The sequence below is a fragment of the Phyllobates terribilis genome, unplaced genomic scaffold, assembly GCF_046119375.1.
Source record: "Phyllobates terribilis strain yellow unplaced genomic scaffold, ASM4611937v1 Scaffold_1__5_contigs__length_1240528914, whole genome shotgun sequence".
NCBI classification, from domain to species: Eukaryota; Metazoa; Chordata; class Amphibia; order Anura; family Dendrobatidae; genus Phyllobates; species Phyllobates terribilis.
The window spans coordinates 120624559-120647437 of record NW_027362761.1 but is presented as its reverse complement, the minus strand read 5'-3'; the positions used below and the strand labels follow the sequence as shown (position 1 = coordinate 120647437).

General features: G+C 41.0%; 1 protein-coding gene across 2 annotated transcripts in view; it reads right to left on the bottom strand.

Annotated features, from left to right (window-relative positions):
- The window catches only part of MTAP (methylthioadenosine phosphorylase), a 56699-nt gene that overhangs the window by 15098 nt on the left and 18722 nt on the right, over nucleotides 1-22879 (bottom strand). For both annotated transcript variants that reach the window (XM_073666963.1, XM_073666953.1), the window contains exons 4-5: nucleotides 16633-16800; nucleotides 10699-10801 (exon numbers count right to left, since the gene is read on the bottom strand). In XM_073666963.1, coding sequence (XP_073523064.1) covers nucleotides 10699-10801; nucleotides 16633-16800 — 271 coding nt within the window. The remainder of the gene's footprint in view (nucleotides 1-10698; nucleotides 10802-16632; nucleotides 16801-22879) is intronic.

The window sequence follows — 22879 nt, the reverse complement described above, 5'->3', positions numbered from 1 at the left end:
TGCAAAGCAAAACTGTTGCCACCTTTCCAAAATTGTGGATAAACAACTTTGTTTCAAGTATGTGATGTTTGTTCATATCCACCTGTGGCAAGTAACAGGTGTGAGCAATATGAAAATAACACCTGAAATCAGACAAAAAGGGGAGAAATTGACTCAATCTTTGCATTGTCTGTCTACATGTGCCACATTAAGCATGGAGAAAAGAAAGAGGAGATGAGAACTGTCTGAGGACTTGTGAACCAAAAATTGTCGAAAAATATCAACAATCTCAAGGTTACAACTTATAAGTCCATTTCCAGAGATCTTGATGTTTCTTTGTCCATGGTGTGCAACATTAATCAATCTGTTAACAACCCATAGCACTGTAGCTAATCTCCCTGGACTTGGATGCAGAGAAAAACTGATAAAAGGTTGCAATGCAGGATAGTGCGGATGGTGGGTAAGCAGCCCCAATCAATACCAAAGAAATTCAAGCTGTCCTGCAGGTTCAGGGCGCATCAGTGTCAGCACAAACTATCCGTCGACATTAGAATTAAATGAAAACTATGGCAGGAGACCCAGGAGGATCCCACTGCTGACACAGACATAAAAAAGCTAGAGTGCAGTTTGCCAAAATATACACAAGCCAAAATCTTTCTGGAAAATAGTCTTGTGAACAGATGGGACCAAGACAAAGCTTTTTGATAAAGCACATAATTATACTGTTTACAGAAAACAAAGAAAATAACAGTACCTATAGTCAAATATGGTGGATGTGCAAAGATGTTTTGGGGTTATTTTGATGCCTATGGCACTGGGTGCCTTGACTGTGTACAAGGTGTAATGAAATCTGAAGATTACCAAAGGATTTTGGGTCGCAGTATAGTGTCCAGTGTCAGAAAGCTGGGCCCCAAGTCATGGGTCTTCCGGCAGGACAATGACTCAAACATACTCCAAAAAGCCCCCAGAAATGGATGGAAACAAAGCGCTGGAGAGTTCTGAAGTGGCCAGCAATGAGTCCGGATCTAAATCCCTTTGAACACCTGTGGAGAGATCTTAAAATTGCAGTTGGGAGAAGGCACCCTTCAAATAAGAGAGACCTGGAGCAGTTTGCAAAAGAAGAGTGATCCAAAATTCCAGTTGAGAGGTGTAAGAACCTTGTTGATGGTTATAGGAAGCGATTGATTGCAGTTATTTATTCCATAGGGTGTGCAACCAAATATTAAGTTGAGGGTGGAAACAATTTTGTTCAGCCCATTTTTGGGGTTTTACGTGAAATTATGTCCAATTTGTCTTTTTTTCTCTGTTTGCTTTTGTGTTGTTCCAATACACACAAAGGAAATAAACGTGTGTATAACAAAACCTGTGTAATTGCAATAATGTTCTGGGAGAAATACTTCATTTTCTGGAACAATTTCAAGAGTGCCAACACTTTCGACCATGACCGTAAGAAAAGCAATTTTATATGTCCATCAATCTAGGAAACATTAATATGTCATTTCCAAACAATTTAGAGTCCATCATTCGATAGTGAGAAAGATTAAAAGTAATGTTCCCAGCTATGCGCTGGGCTGCAATATGCCTCTGTCCCTGCTAATTCCAATGTTCAGGTGTTACAGGAACCAGGACGGCAGCGGTAAAAGCAGATCCAGAGAACAGGGCAGAGGTGGTGATAGCAGGTATGGACACAAGGCAGCTAACATTGGTAGAACAACGTCAGGCTATCCAATGTGCTCTCACCTATGCAGCTTTTGTCCGGTCTGAATCTGCGATCACCACTGCAGTATTTGCTCCGCACACCCACTCAGATCTGCTACATCATAGTAACATAGTAACATAGTTTTTAAGGTTGAAGGAAGACTAAGTCCATCTAGTTCAACCCATAGCCTAACTTGTTGATCCAGAGGAAGGCAAAAAAAAAAAAAAACATGTGGCAAACACTAAGCTCCACATTGGGGAAAAAAATTCCTTCCCGACTCCATACGACAATCAGACTAGTTCCCTGGATCAACGACCTATCAAGGAATCTAGTATTTATAACCTGTAATATTATACTTTTCAAGAAAGGCATCCAGGCCCTTCTTAAATTTTAACAGTGAATCACTCATTACAACATCATGCGGCAGAGAGTTCCATAGTCTCACTGCTCTTACAGTAAAGAATCCCCGTCTGTGATTATGATTAAACCTTCTTTCCTCCAGACGTAGACGATGCCCCCTTGTTCCCGTCTCTGGCCTCAGAGTAAAAAGATCAGTAGACAGGTCTTTGTACTGTCCCCTCATATACTTGTACATAGTAATAAGATCACCCCTAAGCCTTATTTTTTCCACAGTAAATAACCCCAAGTGTAATAACCTGTCTTGGTATTGCAGACCCCACAGTCCTCTAATAACCTTGGTCGCTCTTCTCTGCACCCGCTCTAGTTCAGCTATATCTTTCTTATACACCGGAGACCAGAACTGTACACAGTATTCTAAGTGTGGTCGCACTAATGACTTGTATAGAGGTAAAATTATGCTCTCCTCATGAGCATCTATGCCTCTTTTAATGCATCCCATTATTTTATTTGTCTTTGCAGCAGCTGCCTGACACTGGCCACTAAACGTGAGCTTGTCGTCCACCAATACACCTAGGTCTTTTTCAGTTACAGTTTTGCTCAGTATTTTACAATTAAGCATATAATTATACATTTTATTTCCTCTGCCAAAGTGCATTACCTTACATTTATCCCCATTAAAGCTCATTTGCCATTTATCAGCCCAAGCTTCTAGTTTACATAGATCCTCCTGTAATATAAAATTGTCCTCCTCTGTATTGATTACCCTGCAGAGTTTAGTATCATCTGCAAATATTGAAATATTACTCTGTATGCCCCCTACAAGGTTATTAATAAATAAGTTAAAAAGAAGGGGGCCCAATACTGACCCCTGTGGTACCCCACTGTTAACTGAGACCCAGTCTGAGTGTTTTCCATTAATAACCACCCTTTGTTTCCTATCACTGAGCCAGTTCTTAACCCACATACATATATTTTCCCTTCTCCCCATTGTTCTCATTTTATGTATCAACCTTTTGTGTGGAACCATATCAAAAGCTTTTGAATAGTCCATATACACAACATCCTCCTCATAAAAGCTGATCAGATTAGTTTGACAGGAACGGTCCCTCGTAAACCCATGTTGATATTGGGTCATGAGGTTATTCTTCTTCAGATACTCTAGTATAGCATCTCTTAGGAAACCCTCCAGGATTTTACCCACAGTACAGGTTAAGCTTACCGGCCTATAATTTCCAAGTTCAGTTTTTGTCCCCTTTTTGAATATTGGCACCACATTTGCTATACGCCAGTCCTGTGGTACAGACCCTGTTATTATGGAATCTTTAAAGATTAAAAATAATGGTCTATCTATGACGTTACTTAATTCCTGCAGTACTCGCGGGTTTATCCCATCAGAGCAAAGCAAAGTAGACAAAGAGACTTATCGCTTTATCTGAATGTACAAAGCGCTATAGCAAGTGACAAAGTCATCTAGTCTTCTGTGCTTTGCAGAGGCAGCAGTTACACTAGCATAGCAGATCTCAGTGAGCGTGCATAGTGCTGCAGTCCTGATGATTTCATAGAATTCGTTTGACCCTCCTTCACCCTAATTCTTTAATGACTGGGAAATGTATTGTTTGAGCTTTCATTTTCCCTCTATTCTTCCAAGAGACATAACTTTTTTTTATTTTTCCATTGCAGTAGTCATGAGGATTTGTTCTTTGCGGGTGGAGTTGTAGCTTTCAATGACACAATTCACATTACTATTTTATGTACTGAAAAATGGGAAAAACATTCCAAGAGTGGTAAAATAAAACAATTCCCAAATTGCTTTTTGGGTTTGGTGTTTGTGGTATTCTTTATTTGGTAAAAATGACCTGACAGTATTATTCTTCATGTCAGTACAATGGTGATTTCAGTTTGCAATAACCTGCTAATGCTTATAATTTCAAAAATGACCATTTTTTGTTCTTTATTAAAACGAAAAGGTTGAAAACTCTGCTGTGCATAATAATTTGGAACATGCATTTTGCCATGTCGTGTTTGAAGAGCCCCTGACGTGTCTAAATAGTTGAAACCCCCCACAAGTGACATTTTGGAAACTACACCCCTCAAGGATTTTATTAAGGTGTATAGTGAACATTTTGAACCCAGAGGTACGACACAGAATTTGATAACATTAGGTCATCATATTGAATAAGTTGTCATTAGTCTTGAGCGCAAGTGCTCGCTACTTGAGTGTGCATCGGGTACTCAGGTATGCACCATGTATCACGGGTGCTCAAGTGACATGCTCGAGTCCCCGCCTGCATGTTTCACAGTTATTAGACACCCCAAAAAAACCATGTGGGGATCACTCGTGCATGGCAGGCAATCCCCGTGAGTTTTTTTTGGCCGCAAAGCATATGGTGTGGAGACTCAAGCACCCGCGATACTCAATGCATACCCGAGCACCCGATGCAAACTCAAGTAGCGAGCACTTGTGTTAAACACTACACTGTGTTCCATATTATTATGCAAATAATACATCTGCAATACATAACACATCTGCATCTCTGGCTGCTATGGGCGTAAAAGGGGACAAACTTATGGTGTGGCACCCATGCTCCCCTGACCTCTACCCCATTGAGAACGTTTGGAGCATCATCAAAAGGAGTGTCTATGATGGCGGGAGGCAGTTCACATCTAAGCAACAGCTCTGGGAGGGTATCTGTCCTCATGCAAAACAATTGAAGCAGAAACCATCCAAAACCTGATAAATTCAATGGACGAGAGAGTTCAGAAGCTCCTTTTGAACAAGGGGTCCTATATGCAAATGTTACATCACCTAGAATAAAGTTTTGAGTTGAAAACGGTTTGATTTCAGTTTGTAACAACCTGCTAATGCTTATAATTTCAAAAATGACCATTTTTTTGTTCTTTATTAAAATGAAAAGGTTGAAAACTCTGCTGTGCATAATAATTTGGAACATGCATTTTGAGTGCAGTTTGAGTGTTTTATTTTTTTTTAAATATACTGTTATCATAGGCAGTTTGTACAAAAACCTTTCAATTGTACTCTAATAGTTATTTGACTGGAAAATTACAATGACTGCAATTCATATACAGTACAGACCAAAAGTTTGGACACACCTTCTCATTTAAAGATTTTTCTGTATTTTCATGACTTTGAAAATTGTACATTCACACTGAAGGCATCAAAACTATGAATTAACACATGTGGAAATATATACTTAACAAAAAAGTGTGAAACAACTGAAAATATGTCTTATATTCTAGGTTCTTCAAAGTAGCCACCTTTTGCTTTGATGACTGCTTTGCACACTCTTGGCATTCTCTTGATGAGCTTCAAGAGGTAGTCACCAGAAATGGTTTTCACTACACAGGTGTGCCCTGTCAGGTTTAATAAGTGGGATTCCTTGCCTTATAAATGGGGTTGGGACCATCAGTTGTGTTGTGCAGAAGTCTGGTGGATACACAGCTGATAGTCCTACTGAATAGACTGTTAGAATTTGTATTATGGCAAGAAAAAAGCAGCTAAGTAAAGAAAAACGAGTGGCCATCATTACTTTAAGAAATGAAGGTCAGTCAGTCCGAAAAATTGGGAAAACTTTGAAAGTGTCCCCAAGTGCAGTTGCAAAAACCATCAAGCACTACAAAGAAACTGGCTCACATGAGGACCGCCCCAGGAAAGGAAGACCAAGATTCACCTCTGCTTCTGAGGATAAGTTTATCCGAGTCACCAGCCTCAGAAATCGCAGGTTAACAGCAGCTCAGATTAGAGACCAGGTCAATGCCACACAGAGTTCTAGCAGCAGACACATCTCTTCAACAACTGTTAAGAAGAGACTTTGTGCAGCAGGCCTTCATGGTAAAATAGCTGCTAGGAAACCACTGCTAAGGACAGGCAACAAGCAGAAGAGACTTGTTTGGGCTAGAGAACACAAGGAATGGACATTAGACCAGTGGAAATCTGTGCTTTGGTCTGATGAGTCCAAATTTGAGATCTTTGGTTCCAACCACCGTGTCTTTGTGAGACGCACAAAAGGAGAACTGATGGACTCTACATGCCTGGTTCCCACCGTGAAGCATGGAGGAGGAGGTGTGATGGTGTGAGGGTGCTTTGCTGGTGACACTGTTGGGGATTTATTCAAAATTGAAGGCATACTGAACCAGCATGGCTACCACAGCATCTTGCAGCGGCATGCTATTCCAGCCAGTTTGCGTTTAGTTCGACCATCATTTATTTTTCAACAGGACAATGACCCCAAACACACCTCCAGGCAGTGTAAGGGCTATTTGACCAAGAAGGAGAGTGATGGGGTGCTACGCCAGATGACCTGGCCTCCACAGTCACCAGACCTGAACCCAATCGAGATGGTTTGGGGTGAGCTGGACCGCAGAGTGAAGGCAAAAGGGCCAACAAGTGCTAAGCATCTCTGGGAACTCCTTCAAGATTGTTGGAAGACCATTTCCGGTGACTACCTCTTGAAGCTCATCAAGAGAATGCCAAGAGTGTGCAAAGCAGTCATCAAAGCAAAAGGTAGCTACTTTGAAGAACCTAGAATATAAGACATATTTTCAGTTGTTTCACACTTTTTTTTGTTAAGTATATAATTCCACATGTGTTAATTCATAGTTTTGAGGCCTTCAGTGTGAATGTACAATTTTATAGTCATGAAAATACAGAAAAATCTTTAAATGAGAAGGTGTGTACAAACTTTTGGTCTGTACTGTAGGTAAATTGGGAAAATCTGAGAAAATATTATTTGCATAATAATTTGGAACACAGTGTAGTTGCCATATCGTCATCTTTTTTTTAAATTTTTTTATTTATTTTTTTTTTACTTTTGAAAAAAAACCAAACCCTAACCCCAACCCTACCCTAGCCCAACCCTAACATTAGCACAACCCTAGCGTTTATTTTTTACGCCGTTCCTAGTGAAGTATAAGTGATTAGACGACCTTATTCTTCGGGTCGGTGCGACTACAGAGATACCAGAATGATGAGCTTCAAGAGGTAGTCACCGGAAATGGTCTTCCAACAATCTTGAAGGAGTTCCCAGAGATGCTTATCACTTGTTGGCCCTTTTGCCTTCACTCTGCGGTCCAGCTCACCCCAAACCATCTCGATTGGGTTCAGGTCTGGTGACTCTGGAGGCCAGGTCATCTGGCATAGCACCCCATCACTCTCCCTCTTGGTCAAATAGCCCTTACACAGCCTGGAGGTGTGTTTGGGGTCATTGTCCTGTTGAAAAATAAATGATGGTCCAACTAAATGCAAACAGGATGGAATAGCATGCAGCTGCAAGATGCTGTGGTAGCCATGCTGGTTCAGTATGCCTTCAATTTTGAATAAATCCCCAACAGTGTCACCAGCAAAGCACCCCCACACCATCACACCTTCTCCTCCATGCTTCACGGTGGGAACCAGGCATGTAGAGTCCGTCCGTTCACCTTTTCTGCGTCGCACAAAGACACAGTGGTTGGAACCAAAGATCTCAAATTTGGACTCATCAGACCAAAGCACTGATTTCCACTGGTCTAATGCCCATTCCTTGTGTTCTTTAGCCCAAACAAGTCTCTTCTGCTTGTTGCCTGTCCTTAGTGGTTGTTTCCTAGCAGCTATTTTACCATGAAGGCCTGCTGCACAAAGTCTCTTCTTAACAGTTGTTGTAGAGATGTGTCTGCTGCTAGAACTCTGTGTGGCATTGACCTGGTCTCTAATCTCAGCTGCTGTTAATCTGCAATTTCTGAGGCTGGTGACTCGGATAAACTTATCCTCAGAAGAAGAGGTGACTCTTGGTCTTCCTTTCCTAGGGCGGTCCTCATGTGAGCCAGTTTCTTTGTAGTGCTTGATGGTTTTTGCAACTGCACTTGGGGACACTTTCAAAGTTTTCCCAATTTTTCGCACTGACTGACCTTCATTTCTTAAAGTAATGATGGCCACTCGTTTTTCTTTACTTAGAATTTGTATTATGGCAAGAAAAAAGCAGCTAACGGTCTATTCAGTAGGACTACCAGCTGTGTATCCACCTGACTTCTGCACAACACAACTGATGGTCTCAACCCCATTTATAAGGCAAGAAATCCCACTTATTAAACCAAACAGGGCAGACCTGTGAAGTGAAAACCATTTCCGGTGACTACCTCTTGAAGCTCATCAAGAGAATGCCAAGCGTGTGCAAAGCAGTCATCAAAGCAAAAGGTGGCTACTTTGAAGAACCTAGAATATAAGACATATTTTCAGTTGTTTCACACTTTTTGTTAAGTATATAATTCCACATGTGTTAATTCATAGTTTTGATGCCTTCAGTGTGAATGTACAATTTTCATAGTCATGAAAATACAGAAAAATCTTTAAATGAGAAGGTGTGTCCAAACTTTTGGTCTGTACTGTATATCATTAAAAATGTAAATATTAATTCTTCACATTTTTGGTTTTTCTCATCATAAGCAACATTGTAAAAAAAGAGTGGGCCGAAATTCCTCCAGAACAATGTGACAGACTGATAAAATGATACGGAGTGCAACTACTCCAGGTCATTGCTGCTAAAGGTGCTTCTAGTAGATATACATTCCAGGGGTGTACTTAATTTATCACTGATTCTGCACTTTGTCATGTGCAATTCCTCATCTGAGGCTATATTTACTGAATTTTAATACCTTCTAAGGACTATGTTTTTTTTTTTTTTTACTATGTCCAGATACCTAAAACCACAGAATTTAAAGACGGAGTATTTAGTTTTTCTCTTTTTGGAAGGGATTCCATTAAAAAAAATGGCTACTGGGATAGTCCCCACGAATAGTAAAAGGTTAGCGTCTTATTCACCTTCTAGCCCATGTTCAGACAGCACAAGTGGAATAACTTGGAGAAAAGAAAGAAATGCATTAGCACTGCTGAGCGGCTCCATTTACCAAAACCCTTCGCAGTGCCATTTCTTTATTTTGTCCAAGTGTCAAAAGAAGGAAACAGCGCAGAGAGGCACATTTGGGGAGGAGGCGCTAGGGGCGACTGAAAGGACAGCACAGATATTGATGGACCTGAGGAGACCTCAGCTAGATAAGACACTAACTCTGTACTCAAGGGGAACACAGACAGAAGAGACCCCTGTGTAAGAACAATATATGGGCCCACAGTCCAATAGCTCATCATAATGCACAATTCCACCTGCGCTGTAGATGGAAGTGGCCCTCCCACCACCTCTTTGGCCCCTGGGCTCCTCTAGTGTCAGTGCACATGAACAGGGACTTGAGTAAGTTTAGAGTGAAAGTGAGCGCCGTCACTCAACCTCAGGGACAGTGCTAGCTATGTAAATCGGGGGCGTAACAGAGCTCCGAGACATTAGTCATGCCAAGGGTGCATTAAAACGCTCCTATTTGTATATGGATTAATATTATATTTTTCTGCAATTACACCACTAAAATGTATGTTACTGGTATGATTTTTATAGGGTCCAAGTCCCCAGCATCAGTATTTGGTCCGTATTCAGCCTAAGTATTTAAGTAGCTAAGCTTGCAGTTAGGGGGTGACACTCCCTTCAGAGCAAATTGCCACTTAAAAACCGAAGCAGCAAACTTTGTGCTACCCAAAATATGCTGCTTAAACCTAGCTCTATCTCTCGCCCAGTTCAGACGAGGCCTAGTTGGGCACATAGAGGCGCGAATCACAAGGGCTACGGATAAGGTCACCATGGCGCTGGACGGCTTTTACATTTTTTCATAAAAAAAATTCTTTTCATTGTATAGCAATATTGGAATTCATGCAATCATTAATTGCAGTGAACAGACACACAGTGTATATATGTTTGTATATTGGCTATGGCGGGTTTGTGCACCTGCATATTCGTGCAATGTTAAAAGGTATGCATGCCCTTTTTTATAGTATGTATTGAGGCCTGTCTGGGTACATGGAGAGGCAAGTCATCGTTAAAGGCCATCCAAAGCTAAAGAGTAATCATCAGAGAGATCAGCTTTCTCCTCCTGGACTGAGGTTTCATTTCCAAAATTCTCAATTCTGTAAGTGAAAGCTGATTATTACATTACTGAGATAAGAGATGGCAGGTGGTTCTGATAAGATTCTATGTGGAGGAAATGGAGAGGGAAGAGTTCTAGGCAGAGCTCCTCCCGGACGTCTACATAGAGTCCTATGAGCACCAACTGTCACATACTCTCAGTAAGGTAAAACTCTGTCTTCACTTACAGAATTGAGAATGAATGACGAGTCATGGAGAAAGAAGGACATTTCTCTGATAAGAAAATAAGCATCTTTGTTATATATATTGTGTACTATTGATTTATGAACTAGAAATGAAAAAGACAGTTCTTCTTTAACCTCTTGTTGTTGTGGTTGGATGACCTTTTCATTTCTTGATCAAAACATGGTAACTTAGTACCTTTTTGTTATGTGGTATCCATCGATTAAAACCTAATGCAAGTGAGCGCTAACAAATTCCGCCACTTTTTTCTGTCTAACAGTAAAATGAAGGATTTTGACAGTGTTTTTTTTTTTTAAATGGTATAAACTAGAAAAAGTTTCAACAACTGCAAACATTACATATGTATTAACATACAGTATATATGATGTGTAGATTTCTATATCCGCGCTCTCCATAGCTAACCTTGATCTGTGACATCTACCATCATGTACAGTCCTAAAGCTTAGGGGATGTAGTACTCACCTCTCGGGTTTTGTCACAGAAGGGCTCAGCCATCGGAATATGACAAACCCCTGGGAGACAGCTGGGCGACCCATCGTAAAACGTCTGCTGCCTTTTTGTGGTCCTGTGGACACAATCGCACATATACAGTTATGAAATCTTCAGCAAGCTCTGTAAGCACACCCCACTAAGAAGCTGACCGTCTGGACCTTGTCATGATACCATGCGGTGTGGAAATTACACTATATGGCACGTGGTCGTCCATGCCTCTTCCATGCGACGCTATGCTCCTTATGTTAACCCTTGCCTTCTTGTTGGAAGAGCCTCAATAAGGGTCTAAACCACATGAATGCCGTGGAAGGAATTCTGCGGCATAGTGAGGTTAATAAACACAATTATACTCTATAAAAAATTTTTTCAATTTCATGGGTTTGATAAAATTGCAAACAAATAACATTGGAATTTATGGAAAACAATTATTCAATAGATAAGTCTTTCAAGGAATTAAAAGGGAATTTCCAAGTTGCCCAACCTAAACCAGATCTTTAGTTAAAAATCCCCTTCATCCTCATGAGGACCAGTCTTTTAAATGGTAACATCTGTTAAACATGACATTATGTAACATAGTGACATCTGGTGGTAAAAAAGGGTTTTATCAGTCGACTAGTTTAGAAAAAAGGGTGACCTATATCACTTTGAAAAGGTGTCCACGTCCAACATGGTTAACCCCTTCACCCCCCTGCCTGTTTTAACCTTCCTGACCAGGGCAAATTTTACAATTCTGACCAGTGTCACTTTATGTGGTAAGAACTCTGGAACACTTCAATGTATATCAGTGATTCAGTGTTTCACAATACATTGTGCTTCATGTTGGTAGGAAATGGAGGTTGATATTTTTTAGAAATACAAATCATACCGAAAATTATACAAAAATGGGAGAAAATTTGTAATTTTCAAACTTTGAAATTTTATGCCCAGATAGTCCTACCGCACAAAATAAGTTACAGTATTTTTCGGAGTTCAATCAGCTGACGAGCTCTGGTGACCTCATTTACTGCACCGCTGCGTGAGAATTTTCTCACGCAGCACTCGTGCAGTAAGTGAGGTCATCAGAGCTAGTCAGCTGATCAACTCCAGTGACCTCACTCCCGGCAGCTCAGTGCTATACAGTGACAGGAGTGATTACACTCCTGTCACTGTATAGAGAGCTGTCCTCTAGAATGGTCACACCAGTGATTGCTGATGTGACAGCTCTAGAAGTGACCCAAATCTTCGTGGGACACTGGATTAGGTCATCATGTCGGACAAGTGAGGGATATGGTTGTTTTTTTTGTTTGTTTATTTTTTTGCAGGTGACAATGGCTTCAGCGGATTAGGCAATAGAAGAGTATAACCGTTTTTTACTTTTAAATAAATGATTAAAACCTTGTGGAATTTTATTTAAAATAAAAGACTTAATTCTTGCTGTGTCTTTATTTCCAAACCTTTACTACGGGGTTGCCACCGCAACAGGGCAAGTGGGAAGAGCTGAGACTAGGTGCCAGATTTTGCGCATCTTATTGATGCCCCATTTCTGGGGCCGCTGAGAGCTGATATTATTAGCCTCGGAGGTGGCCAGGATCCATGGCCCCTTCCCTGGCTATTAACATCAGCCTCCATGTGTCTGCTTAGCCTTTGCTGGTTAGATTTTATAGGGGGACCCTACGTCAATTTTTTTCTGGGGTCCCCATGTAATCTAGCCAGTAAAGGATAAGCAAACAGCTGTGGGCTGTTATTAATAGCCAGGGATGGCCCCTTCCCAGGCTAGTAATATCAGCCCCCAGTGGATGGCTTTTCCTCTGCTGGTTATGAAAATGACGTGGGAGCCCCTGTCATTTTTTTAATTTTAGGCTAAGTGCCCACGATCCGGACGTAGCAGCGCTTTGGATGCAGCATATTTTTGCTGCGTCCTATTGAACACAGGTAAATCCACATGTGTTTAGTGAACCAACCGCATTCAATACCTTCTAGTGGTCAAATTTCTGGTGCGGAGACTAGCGACTCTGCAAGAGAAATTGACATGCTGTGGTCCAGAAAGACGTGCCGCATGTCCGTGTCCATGGGTGATCCGCAGCCTCAGATGCACCTATAGTGGACAGGAGATTTCTAGAAATACCATCCACTATGCTGTAGCATCTGGCCGCTGCGAGGTTGACGCTGCATAAACACGCAGCGTCAAACCCGCAGTATTTCCTGATCATGGGCACGTACCCAAACTCACCCGCAGCATGTCAATTTCTGTAGCGGAGATGCTAGTCAGATTTTAATACATTGAAATTTCATTACATGCGGTGGAACGGTATGTACTGACAAAACAAGTGCGGCATTAGGAGTAATGGGATTATTTACCACATGTCTACTGTACGTTTGCATTATTTAAAAGACTTGCTACAATATTAGAAGGGTTAAAAGTTTAGATGCAATTTTTCATTTTTCCAAAAAAATTTACAAAGCCTATATTTTTAGCAACATTACTGAGGGACCGATATGTCAGAAAACCTGCAAACAAAACTGCAACTCAATGTATTCAAAACCCCATTCGGAAAGTTTGTTAATCCTTCAGGTTCTTCACAAGAATTAGTGAAAACAAAGTTTTATTTTTTTTTTTATTTTTTTTTTTTAACTTGTCGGAAACTTCTAGGTTTGGGCTCATGGGAGGGCTTGGAAGGGAAGGAGCACAATTTGATTTTTGGAGTGTACATTTTTCTGAAATAGATTGCTAATGCCATATTACATATGTAGAGTTTCCAAGGAGCCAAAACAGCAGAAACTTCCCACAATTGACCACATTTTGGAAATTACACCCATTTTGGAATTACAAGGAATTCATGTACAGATGTGGTGACCATCTTGAATCTACAGGTGCTTCACAAATTAAATCATGTCATATTATTGGGCTGTGAAAAATATTACGTTTTTTTCTACAAAAGTGTTACTTTAACCCCACATTTCTCATTTTCACAAGAGTGACCCCCACATGTGGTCAGAAATTACTGCTTGGGCACATAGCAGGGTTTGGGAAGGGAAGGAGTGCTAATTGTCTTTGGGAGGGCAATTTCTGCTGGAACAGGTTATGGATGCCATGTCACGTTTAGAGAGCCCCTGAGGTGCCAAAATAACAAAGCCCCCACAAGTGCCCCCTTTTTACAAATTACACCCCCCTGGGAATTCATCTATGGGTGTAGTGATGATTTTGACGCAATGAGTGTTTTCCTGAAACAAACAGGCAGTGGATGTTGCAGAGTGAAAATTGCAGATATGTCACTGTAGTGCCCAATACACTGTAGTGCCCAGCTTGTGTTTCTGCAGACATGGACCTCGGAAATTAAGTGGACTCTTCTCACTACCGTTCTGACAATCATGTGGACGCTAACTGCGGTTTTGGCATTGTGGGGCTAAGAAGGGAGGGGGGGCATTTGGATTTGAGCGCGCAGATGTCACTGGACTTCTTTTGAGGGGAGCAGTTTCACTTTCCCAGAGCCTTTGTGCTACCAGTAATGTGGAAACAAAGATTCAGACAGAACCTTTGACGGATCCATTCACAAGAATGAAGCAGACGGAGTCACTTTTGGATGACGCCTGGCCTCTGTTCAGCAGCGTCCATTTTCTTGGAGGTGCTCAAAACCGCGCTTTTTTGCATGCCTAAAAAGAGACCTTAAAAGATGGACACTGCAGGATCATAGGCCAGGCAGCATCCAAAGTGATTCCTTCAGCCTCATTATAGTGAATCTTTCGCCTGGGATTTAAAGGAATCACATTCCATAGATTTACACAGAAACCCTTATGTAAGTGCTCCGTTTAGAGCGCAGGATAAATGTGAACTGATAAACCAAAAGTAGGATATTCAGAAAGGGGCCCATAAACATGTAAACCAAGAGAAAAGAAAACCCCTTTAAAAATTCTATTTTATTTAATATATTTTTTAAAAATCCCAATAAAGCACCACATAAATGAACAAAAGACATCAAACTAGGTGATCTAGTGAATCTCTATATGGGTCCTTATTTTCCCTGCCTCACTGCAGGGGTTGGCGCCCTAGTGTAGTGAACGAGATTGGCGCCCCTGCTCCGTGTTGGCTGACCCTCCAAGTCCCTGTTATACCCTATATATAGCGTCTGCCTATATTAAAAAATCTAGGTGTGGTGTCACTTATTCCAGTTAAATAGATATATATAGGGACGACAGTATTGGATATATGGTTATCGTCTCAGGGCCTAATCTGGCCCTGTGCGTCACCCTACCTAACAGCGGATGTAAACTCTAATGTGTCATGGCTCCCCCGCTCATTGTCGGCTTGCCCTATACATCCCTATTGGGCTCTGCAGTGCTCAGTGGGTAAAGGGCTAAATGGGATAGAGGGAAAAAAAAAAAAAAGTAGAAATACCGCCCCACTATAAGAGACACCACATACCCTTTAATCAGAGATGCTTAAAGACAGAGGTATAAAGGCAAGCTAAATGAAACTCAGAGTAAATAATCAGTCCATTCCCATACAACCACTTATCAAAGCAGCTGTATATCACGATCAAGGATCCACGGCAATCAAATAGTTCCATTAATAAAGCGCATATATTTCCAGCGGGACAGGTGGTCCACAACTGTACCTTGTCATAACATATGCACTGTCATATAACTATCAATGCCAGTCAGTGCAGCTGCTCCCAGGAGTATGAAAACATGGATCCATTAAATAACATACTGCATTATATTCAAATGACGCATATATATTGCAGTCTGCATAATAGCAAAGAGTCTCCCTTCAAAAAATGCTAGTAGACAAGATTGTACTTATCTCATGAAGTTTTTTTCTCCCAAAGTAAAACCCAGCACGTCCCCCCCCACACTTTTTTGATAAGGGGTTCATCAGGGGATAACAACTGGAGAGCAGGGATACTTCAGTAAATTTCCCCAAACAGAGTGCAGGAGACTCAATGGAACGTTCCACTGAAGCGCTCCATTGAGTCCCCTGCACTCTGTTTGGGGAAATTTACCGAAGTATCCCCCAATAAGCGTCATCAGTATTCATCATAGTGACGCAGAGCTCTTTAATTGGCCAAGATATCATTGCAGACTCGTCAAGGTCAGCCACTTAGATTACGCAACATGGGCACAAAGGTCAACCAATAATAACCATAGGAGATGACGTGTTGCCACATAATTTGTTGACCTTTATGCCGATGTGGTGCAATCTAATTGACTAATTTGTCACTATGAAGAATACCGATGATGCTCATTACTGTCATTGGTAGGCACGGACTGAAGAATCATATCATTGGTAAATGACTATCTAGCCAATAGGAGAGCGCCACGTCATGATGGGTACCTATGACATGTACCATTGTCAGTTTCAGGAGTAGATCTAAAGATTATACGCTTGGTAAGCAGACTCTCTGATGTATATAATCACTATTATTATTGGATGCACTATATTATGCAAACATGCAACATACATATGTGGTGCTTTTCCAAGCAATGACAGTCCTGCATGTGATGTCAAAATCATAGGCTATATATAGGGGGCATGTCTGTGAGGATGCCATTCACCCTAATGTCACATCCCCTGATGATGCCGAAACTTTGGTGAAACATGTTGGTGGGACATGTGCTGTATGGTTGAATTTTATATACCCAATTATTGCTTAATCATATATTGATGGTACCCCGGGTTGCCATCTATAATATACAAAGATAAGCAACTGCACATGAACATATATTGAATAACTGATTATTTAAACTCACTATCTTACTCAAATGAATCACTTTAATTTAACGCAATGGTTTTACGGACCTAGAAGGGTTGTATGTCGTAGGGCTTAGCCCTTTTAGGATTCTTTAGTAAATATAATCTACACCCTTCCATAAGTGTACATATACATTTCCATTAATAAAGGATAGTACAGAAGATTTTATTCTCACCTATCAATAAACTGGTCAATTACAACTATATCTCCAGGCTGGATCTCCTCTCTCAGTGATCCGCAAGCTGTGGTGACCACAACGTGAGTACAGCCTTCCATCTTCAACGCCCAAATATTTGCTCGGAAGTTAACATTTGTAGGAGCTATTGTATGTTGCCTGCCATGTCTGCAGAACAGGGGGAAAAAAAAACACACAAAAGCAGAAAAAAAAAAGTAATTACATTTCAAGAACAGATTTCAAAGCAGATTTTTAAGGCTAATTATGTGTATAAAAATCAAACGCCATGTGATTTTGTAAGCATCAACTAATCCTATCTTTGATTTTAGCAACTAAATCATTGCGCTCACTGAATCTGCTTTTTGTCAGGCTTGTATGTAGAGTAACTGTGGTTGATGGTGAACTTGCAGCAGAACGGCTGTGTCTACCTCTGTCTCTCTAGCTCCTCCTCCTTCCATACACTTTCATGAGCAGCAACTGTCATATCCGTGAACTCCATTTTTCTTTCACTGGAGTTGGATTTTACCACTGATTTGAGAGTGATTAATCAGTACAGGCGAAGAAAGAAGTATTTTTCTATGATATACACTAGATATGAAATTGCAATACCAAGGAGGAGAAAAAAACAAACGGAAAAATAAGTCAAAATATGCATAAAAATAATATTTTACACAGCCAATACATGATGCATAAAAATCTGCTGCAAATATTCAACACGTACACATACCCATAGCATGCTATCAACAAGGTTATTAACCCCTATCTGACATATGATGTACTAGTACGTCATATGCCGGCTCCCTGACTTAGACGCGGGTTCAGGAACTGAGCCTGCATCTTTGCCGGCAGATGATGGCTGTAATATACAGCCGTCAACTACCTCTAACATGGAACGGAGCTGCGTCCACAACTGTTAACCTGTTAAATGCCACTGTCAATCCAAGACCGCGGTATTTACAGCGTGCGTCTCAGATGGGTGGCACTGTTCTAATGGCCCATCGGCATGCCCGCAACACGCCGACAGGTTGCCTTGACAGTCAGGGGTGTGCTGAAGACCCCATGCCTGTCATGACGATACACCTGAGAATGTCAGCCCGTGGCTGAATAGGAGGCCGTCATTTTTGTTGTATGTATCAGTACTGTAATGTCGTCGTGTATAATAGAAGCGATCAGACCACCACAGGTTCAAGCTCCCTGAGGGAACTAACAAGAAAAAAGATCAAAACGCCAGAATTGTGCTTTTTTTTGGATACCTTTAGCAGATTATTAAAAAAGGTACTGGTCTCGCAAAATGGTGACACAAAGCAAAATATATATATATATATTTTTTTTTACTATATTCTGAAAATTTTTTCATCACCTAAATAGAAAAAAAAATAAAAATTGAATGATGCATGTTTGGAATCACCATAATCAGACTGACCTGGGCAATCATGTTTACAGCACAATGAACGCCATAAAAGAAAACCTAAAAAACAATTGCATTTTTAATTCACTATTTTATCCCACTGGGAGCGTGTAGACCGTGTTTAATTTAGGAGAAAAAAAGATGGCTCCTCTTTAAAGATAATTATCACCAGGTTTTTGCCATCATATCGGAGCAGCAGCAAAATGTAGGGGCAGAGACCTCAATTTCAGTAATGTATCACTTACTGGGCTGTTTGCTATAGACCGATCAGTTCTCTAAATGTTGAGCTCTGTATAACTCTGCCCCCACCACTGATTTTCAGATTTCTGTGTACACTGTGCATAGGCAGAAAGCTGCCAATCAGTGGTAAGGGCAGAGTTATACAGAGCTCATGATTTTGAATGACTACCTGGTAGCAGGTTTGCTAGTTCTCGTCATAAAATTACTGTTTTATCTGCAGGTGATTATCAAAACTACAACAAGCAGCCCAGTAAGTGACATCGCTAAAATCAAGATCTGTCTCTACAATAAGCTCATCTCCGATTAAAGGGGTTTTCCCACGGACAAAAGTTCATTTTAATCAATAGATCTTGGAATAATAATAATTTCCACAATTGATGTGTTTAAATAAAATGTTCCTGTGCTGAGATAATCTTATACCTGTGCCCCTGCTGTGTACTGTGTAATGGCTGTGTCTGACCGTACAGGAACATGGTCTGATCATACCACAGCTCCTGCAGGAGAGGAAACAAAAAGTATACAGACATTACAGCAGGGGATCACAGCTAATTCTGTGAGGTGAAGTTATTTCTGCTTGTTTTTAATCATATTTTACCTCATAGAAAGCAGCAGCTGTGACCCCCTGCTGTAATGTCTGTATACTTTTTGTTTAAAGGGAACCCGTCACATCCTAGTTGCTATGTACACTGCCCCCCATTGCTTTGTTAGTGATACAATGTGCATCACGAACAAGCTTTTTTCATTAAAATCGGTAGTATTATAATGAGGTTATAACGTTTTATATACTTTGTACTACCTGCTCGTATTCAGTCATAGGGGTGTGATTCTCAGATTCAGTCATGGGCGGCGCTGTGTTCAGTCAGTGCTGGCGCCGCCCATGACATTTGAATACTGCCCCTGGCAAGCGCTACGTTTGTGGGGTGCATGCGCATTTGCACACATTGGGCCGCTGCTGATTACCAGCTTCAGTGCGCATGCGCTGTGAACCGTGGCTCCCGATGCGTGCGTGGTCAATGTATCTTGCGGTCACCGCATGCGCAGTAACACTGCAGTGGTGACCACACGACACATTGACTGCGCACACACGCCGAGAGCCACAGATCACAGTGCGTGCGCACTGAAGCTGGTAATCACGCAGCCTCAGTGCGCACGCACCGGAGCAGCAGCCGGACGCGTGCAAATGCGCATGCGCCCCTCAAACCTAGCGCTTGCCAGGAGCAGTATTCAAATATCATGGGCGGCGCCAGCACTGACTGAATGCTGTGCCCGCCCATGACTGAATCTGAGAATCACACCCCTATGACTGAATACGAGCAGGTAAGACAAAGTATATATAATGTTATAACATCATTATACTACCACCGATTTTAATGAAAACAGCTTGTTAGTGATGCACATTGCATCGGTAACAAAGCAATAGGGGCAGTGTAGATAGTAGCTAGGACGTGACAGGTTGCCTTTAAATTGTGTTCTCCTTTCCGTAAACATTATTTTTATTTATTGGACACATTTATTGTGATAGGGCTAGGAACAACAATTTATTTTTCATTTATAGCACACACAGGACGCTCTCCACAAGGTCATAAAAGACCTGTGGGGGCATTTCAACATTTAAAGACATTTTTATATTGCCGATTTCTGCTGTAACTGGGGTGGCTTTATTAGCCCCAGCTAGATGCATAGCAGAGCTGACTGAGTCTGCTAGAACCCGGATGCTTCTGCTCCTTCCTGGCACCCAGTGACCACATGATCTCTGGGTCCAAAAGAGGAAGCACTGTTAGCGCTTCCTATACTGTATGCTCAGCAATCAGGAAGGCAGGGATGGTAATAGACATCTCTGTCTTCTCTATGGGGAGTTCACCTACAAGTGCATCTCACTAAATTAGAATATCATCAAAAAGTTAATTTATTTCAGTTCTTCAGTAAAAACAGAGTGGTCTATTTCAAGTGTTTATTTCTGTTAATGTTGATGATTATGGCTTACAGCCAATGAAAACACAAAAGTCATTATCTCAGTAAATTAGAATACTTTATAACAGCTTGAAAAATCTTTTTAAAATCCAAAATGTTGGCCTGCTGAAATGTATGTTCAGTAAATGCACTCAGTACTTGGTCGGGGCTCCTTTTGCATCAATTACTGCATCAATGCGGCGTGGCATGGAGGTGATCAGCCTGTGGCACTGCGGAGGTGTTATGGAAGCCCAGGTTGCTTTGATAACAGCCTTCAGCTCGTCGGCATTGTTGGGTCTGGTGTCTCTCATCTTCCTCTTGACATTACCCCATAGATTCTCTATAATAGATTCTCTATGGGGTTAAGGTCAGGCGAGTTTGCTGGCCAATCAAGCACAGTGATACTGTTGTTTTTAAACCAGGTATTGGTACTTTTGGCAGTGTGGACAGGTGCCCAGTCCTGCTGGAGAATGAAATTTCCATCTCCAAAAAGCTTGTCGGTAGAGGGAAGCATGAAGTGCTCTAAAATTTCCTGGTAGACGGCTGCACTGACTTTGGTCTTGATAAAACACAGTGGACCAACACCAGCAGATGACATGGCTCCCCAAACCATCACTGATTGTGGAACCTTCACACTAGACCTCAAGCAGCTTGGATTGTGGCCTCTCCACTCTTCCTCCAGACTCTGGGACCTTGATTTCCAAATGAAAATTGGAACTCTGGGACCTTGTGGAGTGTGTCAATGACTGCCTTCTGGACATCTGTCAAGTCAGCAGTCTTCCCCATGATTGTGGAGCCTACTGAAACAGACTAAGGGACCTTTTTTAACGCTAAGAAAGCCTTTGCAGGTGTTTTTTGTTTTACTGAGATAATGACTTTTATGTTTTCATTGGCTGTAAGCCATAATCATCAACATTACCAGAAATAAACACTTGAAATAGATCACTGTTTGTAATGAATATATAATATGAGTTTCACTTTTTGTATTGAAGAACTGAAATAAATTAACTTTTTGATGATATTCTAATTTAGTGAGATGCACCTGTATGTCTGACAGCATTGCTCAGTATCTCCACTCTCCTACATCTCCTTGCAGCCGCTTCCAACGATGCTCTAATAACTATATGTAGACTGACCCAATGTGTAAAATCTATGGGCAGACAGGGAGCTATTACCATACTACTAAAGCTGGAATAGATCTTTAATATATCTACTCCTTCCCCCATGCGATCATCTGCAATCTCTGCAGTGACATTTCAAAAAGTCACTGCAGAGTAAAATGTGAATGCCCAAATGTTTAAAGGGAAGATGCCATAAAAAAATATATTTTCAACAATTGAAAAGATGTAAAGTATTAATGTTTTAATTTTTTTTTTACATATAAGTTTGTTTTCAATTACCATAAAATATGAAAAATTATTTTAAAAGCTTTGATATTTTCCACCTTTAAAACACAGGGAGAGCAGCTGCTGAAATTAGCCTTGAAAATCTAGCAGAGTTGTGTCAGTGATTACTCTGCTGTGCTCTGAACATGGTGGGGACAGCGGAGGGGGGTGGTGAGAGCAGCTCGGTGGCTCAGTGGTTAGCACTTTTGCTTTGCAGCACTGGGGTCCTGGTTTCAAGTCCCACAAAAGACAATGTCTGCAAGGAGCTTGTATGTTCTCCCTGTGTTTGTTCTCCATGTAGTTTCCTCCAACACACCAAAAACATACTGATAAGGAATTTAGATTGTGAGCCCCATTGGGGGAATAATGTACAGTTAGGTCCATATATATTTGGACAGAGACAACATTTTTCTAATTTTGGTTCTAGACATTACAGCAATGAATTTTAAACAAAACAATTCAGATGCAGTTGAAGTTCAGACTTTCAGCTTTCATTTGAGGGTATCCACATTAAAATTGGATGAAGGGTTTAGGAGTTTCAGCTCCTTAATATGTGCCACCCTGTTTTAAAAGGGACCAAAAGTAATTGGACAGATTAAATAATTGTAAATAAAATGTTCATTTCTAGTACTTGGTTGTAAACCCTTTGTTGACAATGACTGCCTGAAGTCTTGAACTCATGGACATCACCAGACGCTGTGTTTCCTCCTTTGAGGTGGAATAAGATTCTACAGGTGAACAACTGGCTACGTCGATGGTGCCGTCAACAAGGATTTGGATTTCTGGATCACGGAATGAATTACCTATACGATGGACTACTTGCTAGAGATGGGGTGCACCTTACGAAGACTGGAAAACATGTATTTGGAAGTCGCCTTGCTACACTCATCAGAAGAGCTTTAAACTAGAACAATGTGGGAAGGGAAGCAAAAGGCCAAAAAAAGCCATACAGCTGACAAATACTATTGAGATCTCTGCTACTGGAAGTGGAAAAGAAGAACAAAGACAAAAAAATCTAAATAATAAAAATATGGGAGGAAGAGAAACCAATCACAAACTAAAATGTTTTTATACAAATGCACAAAGCATGGGCAACAAACAAGGAGAATTGGAACTACTAATGCAGGAAAAGGAATATGATGTCATTGGAATCACTGAAACTTGGTGGGACGATACACATGATTGGAATAAAAGGCTAAAAGGATACAACTTATTTGCAAGAAACAGACTTGATAAACGAGGAGGAGGTGTTGTATTGTATGTT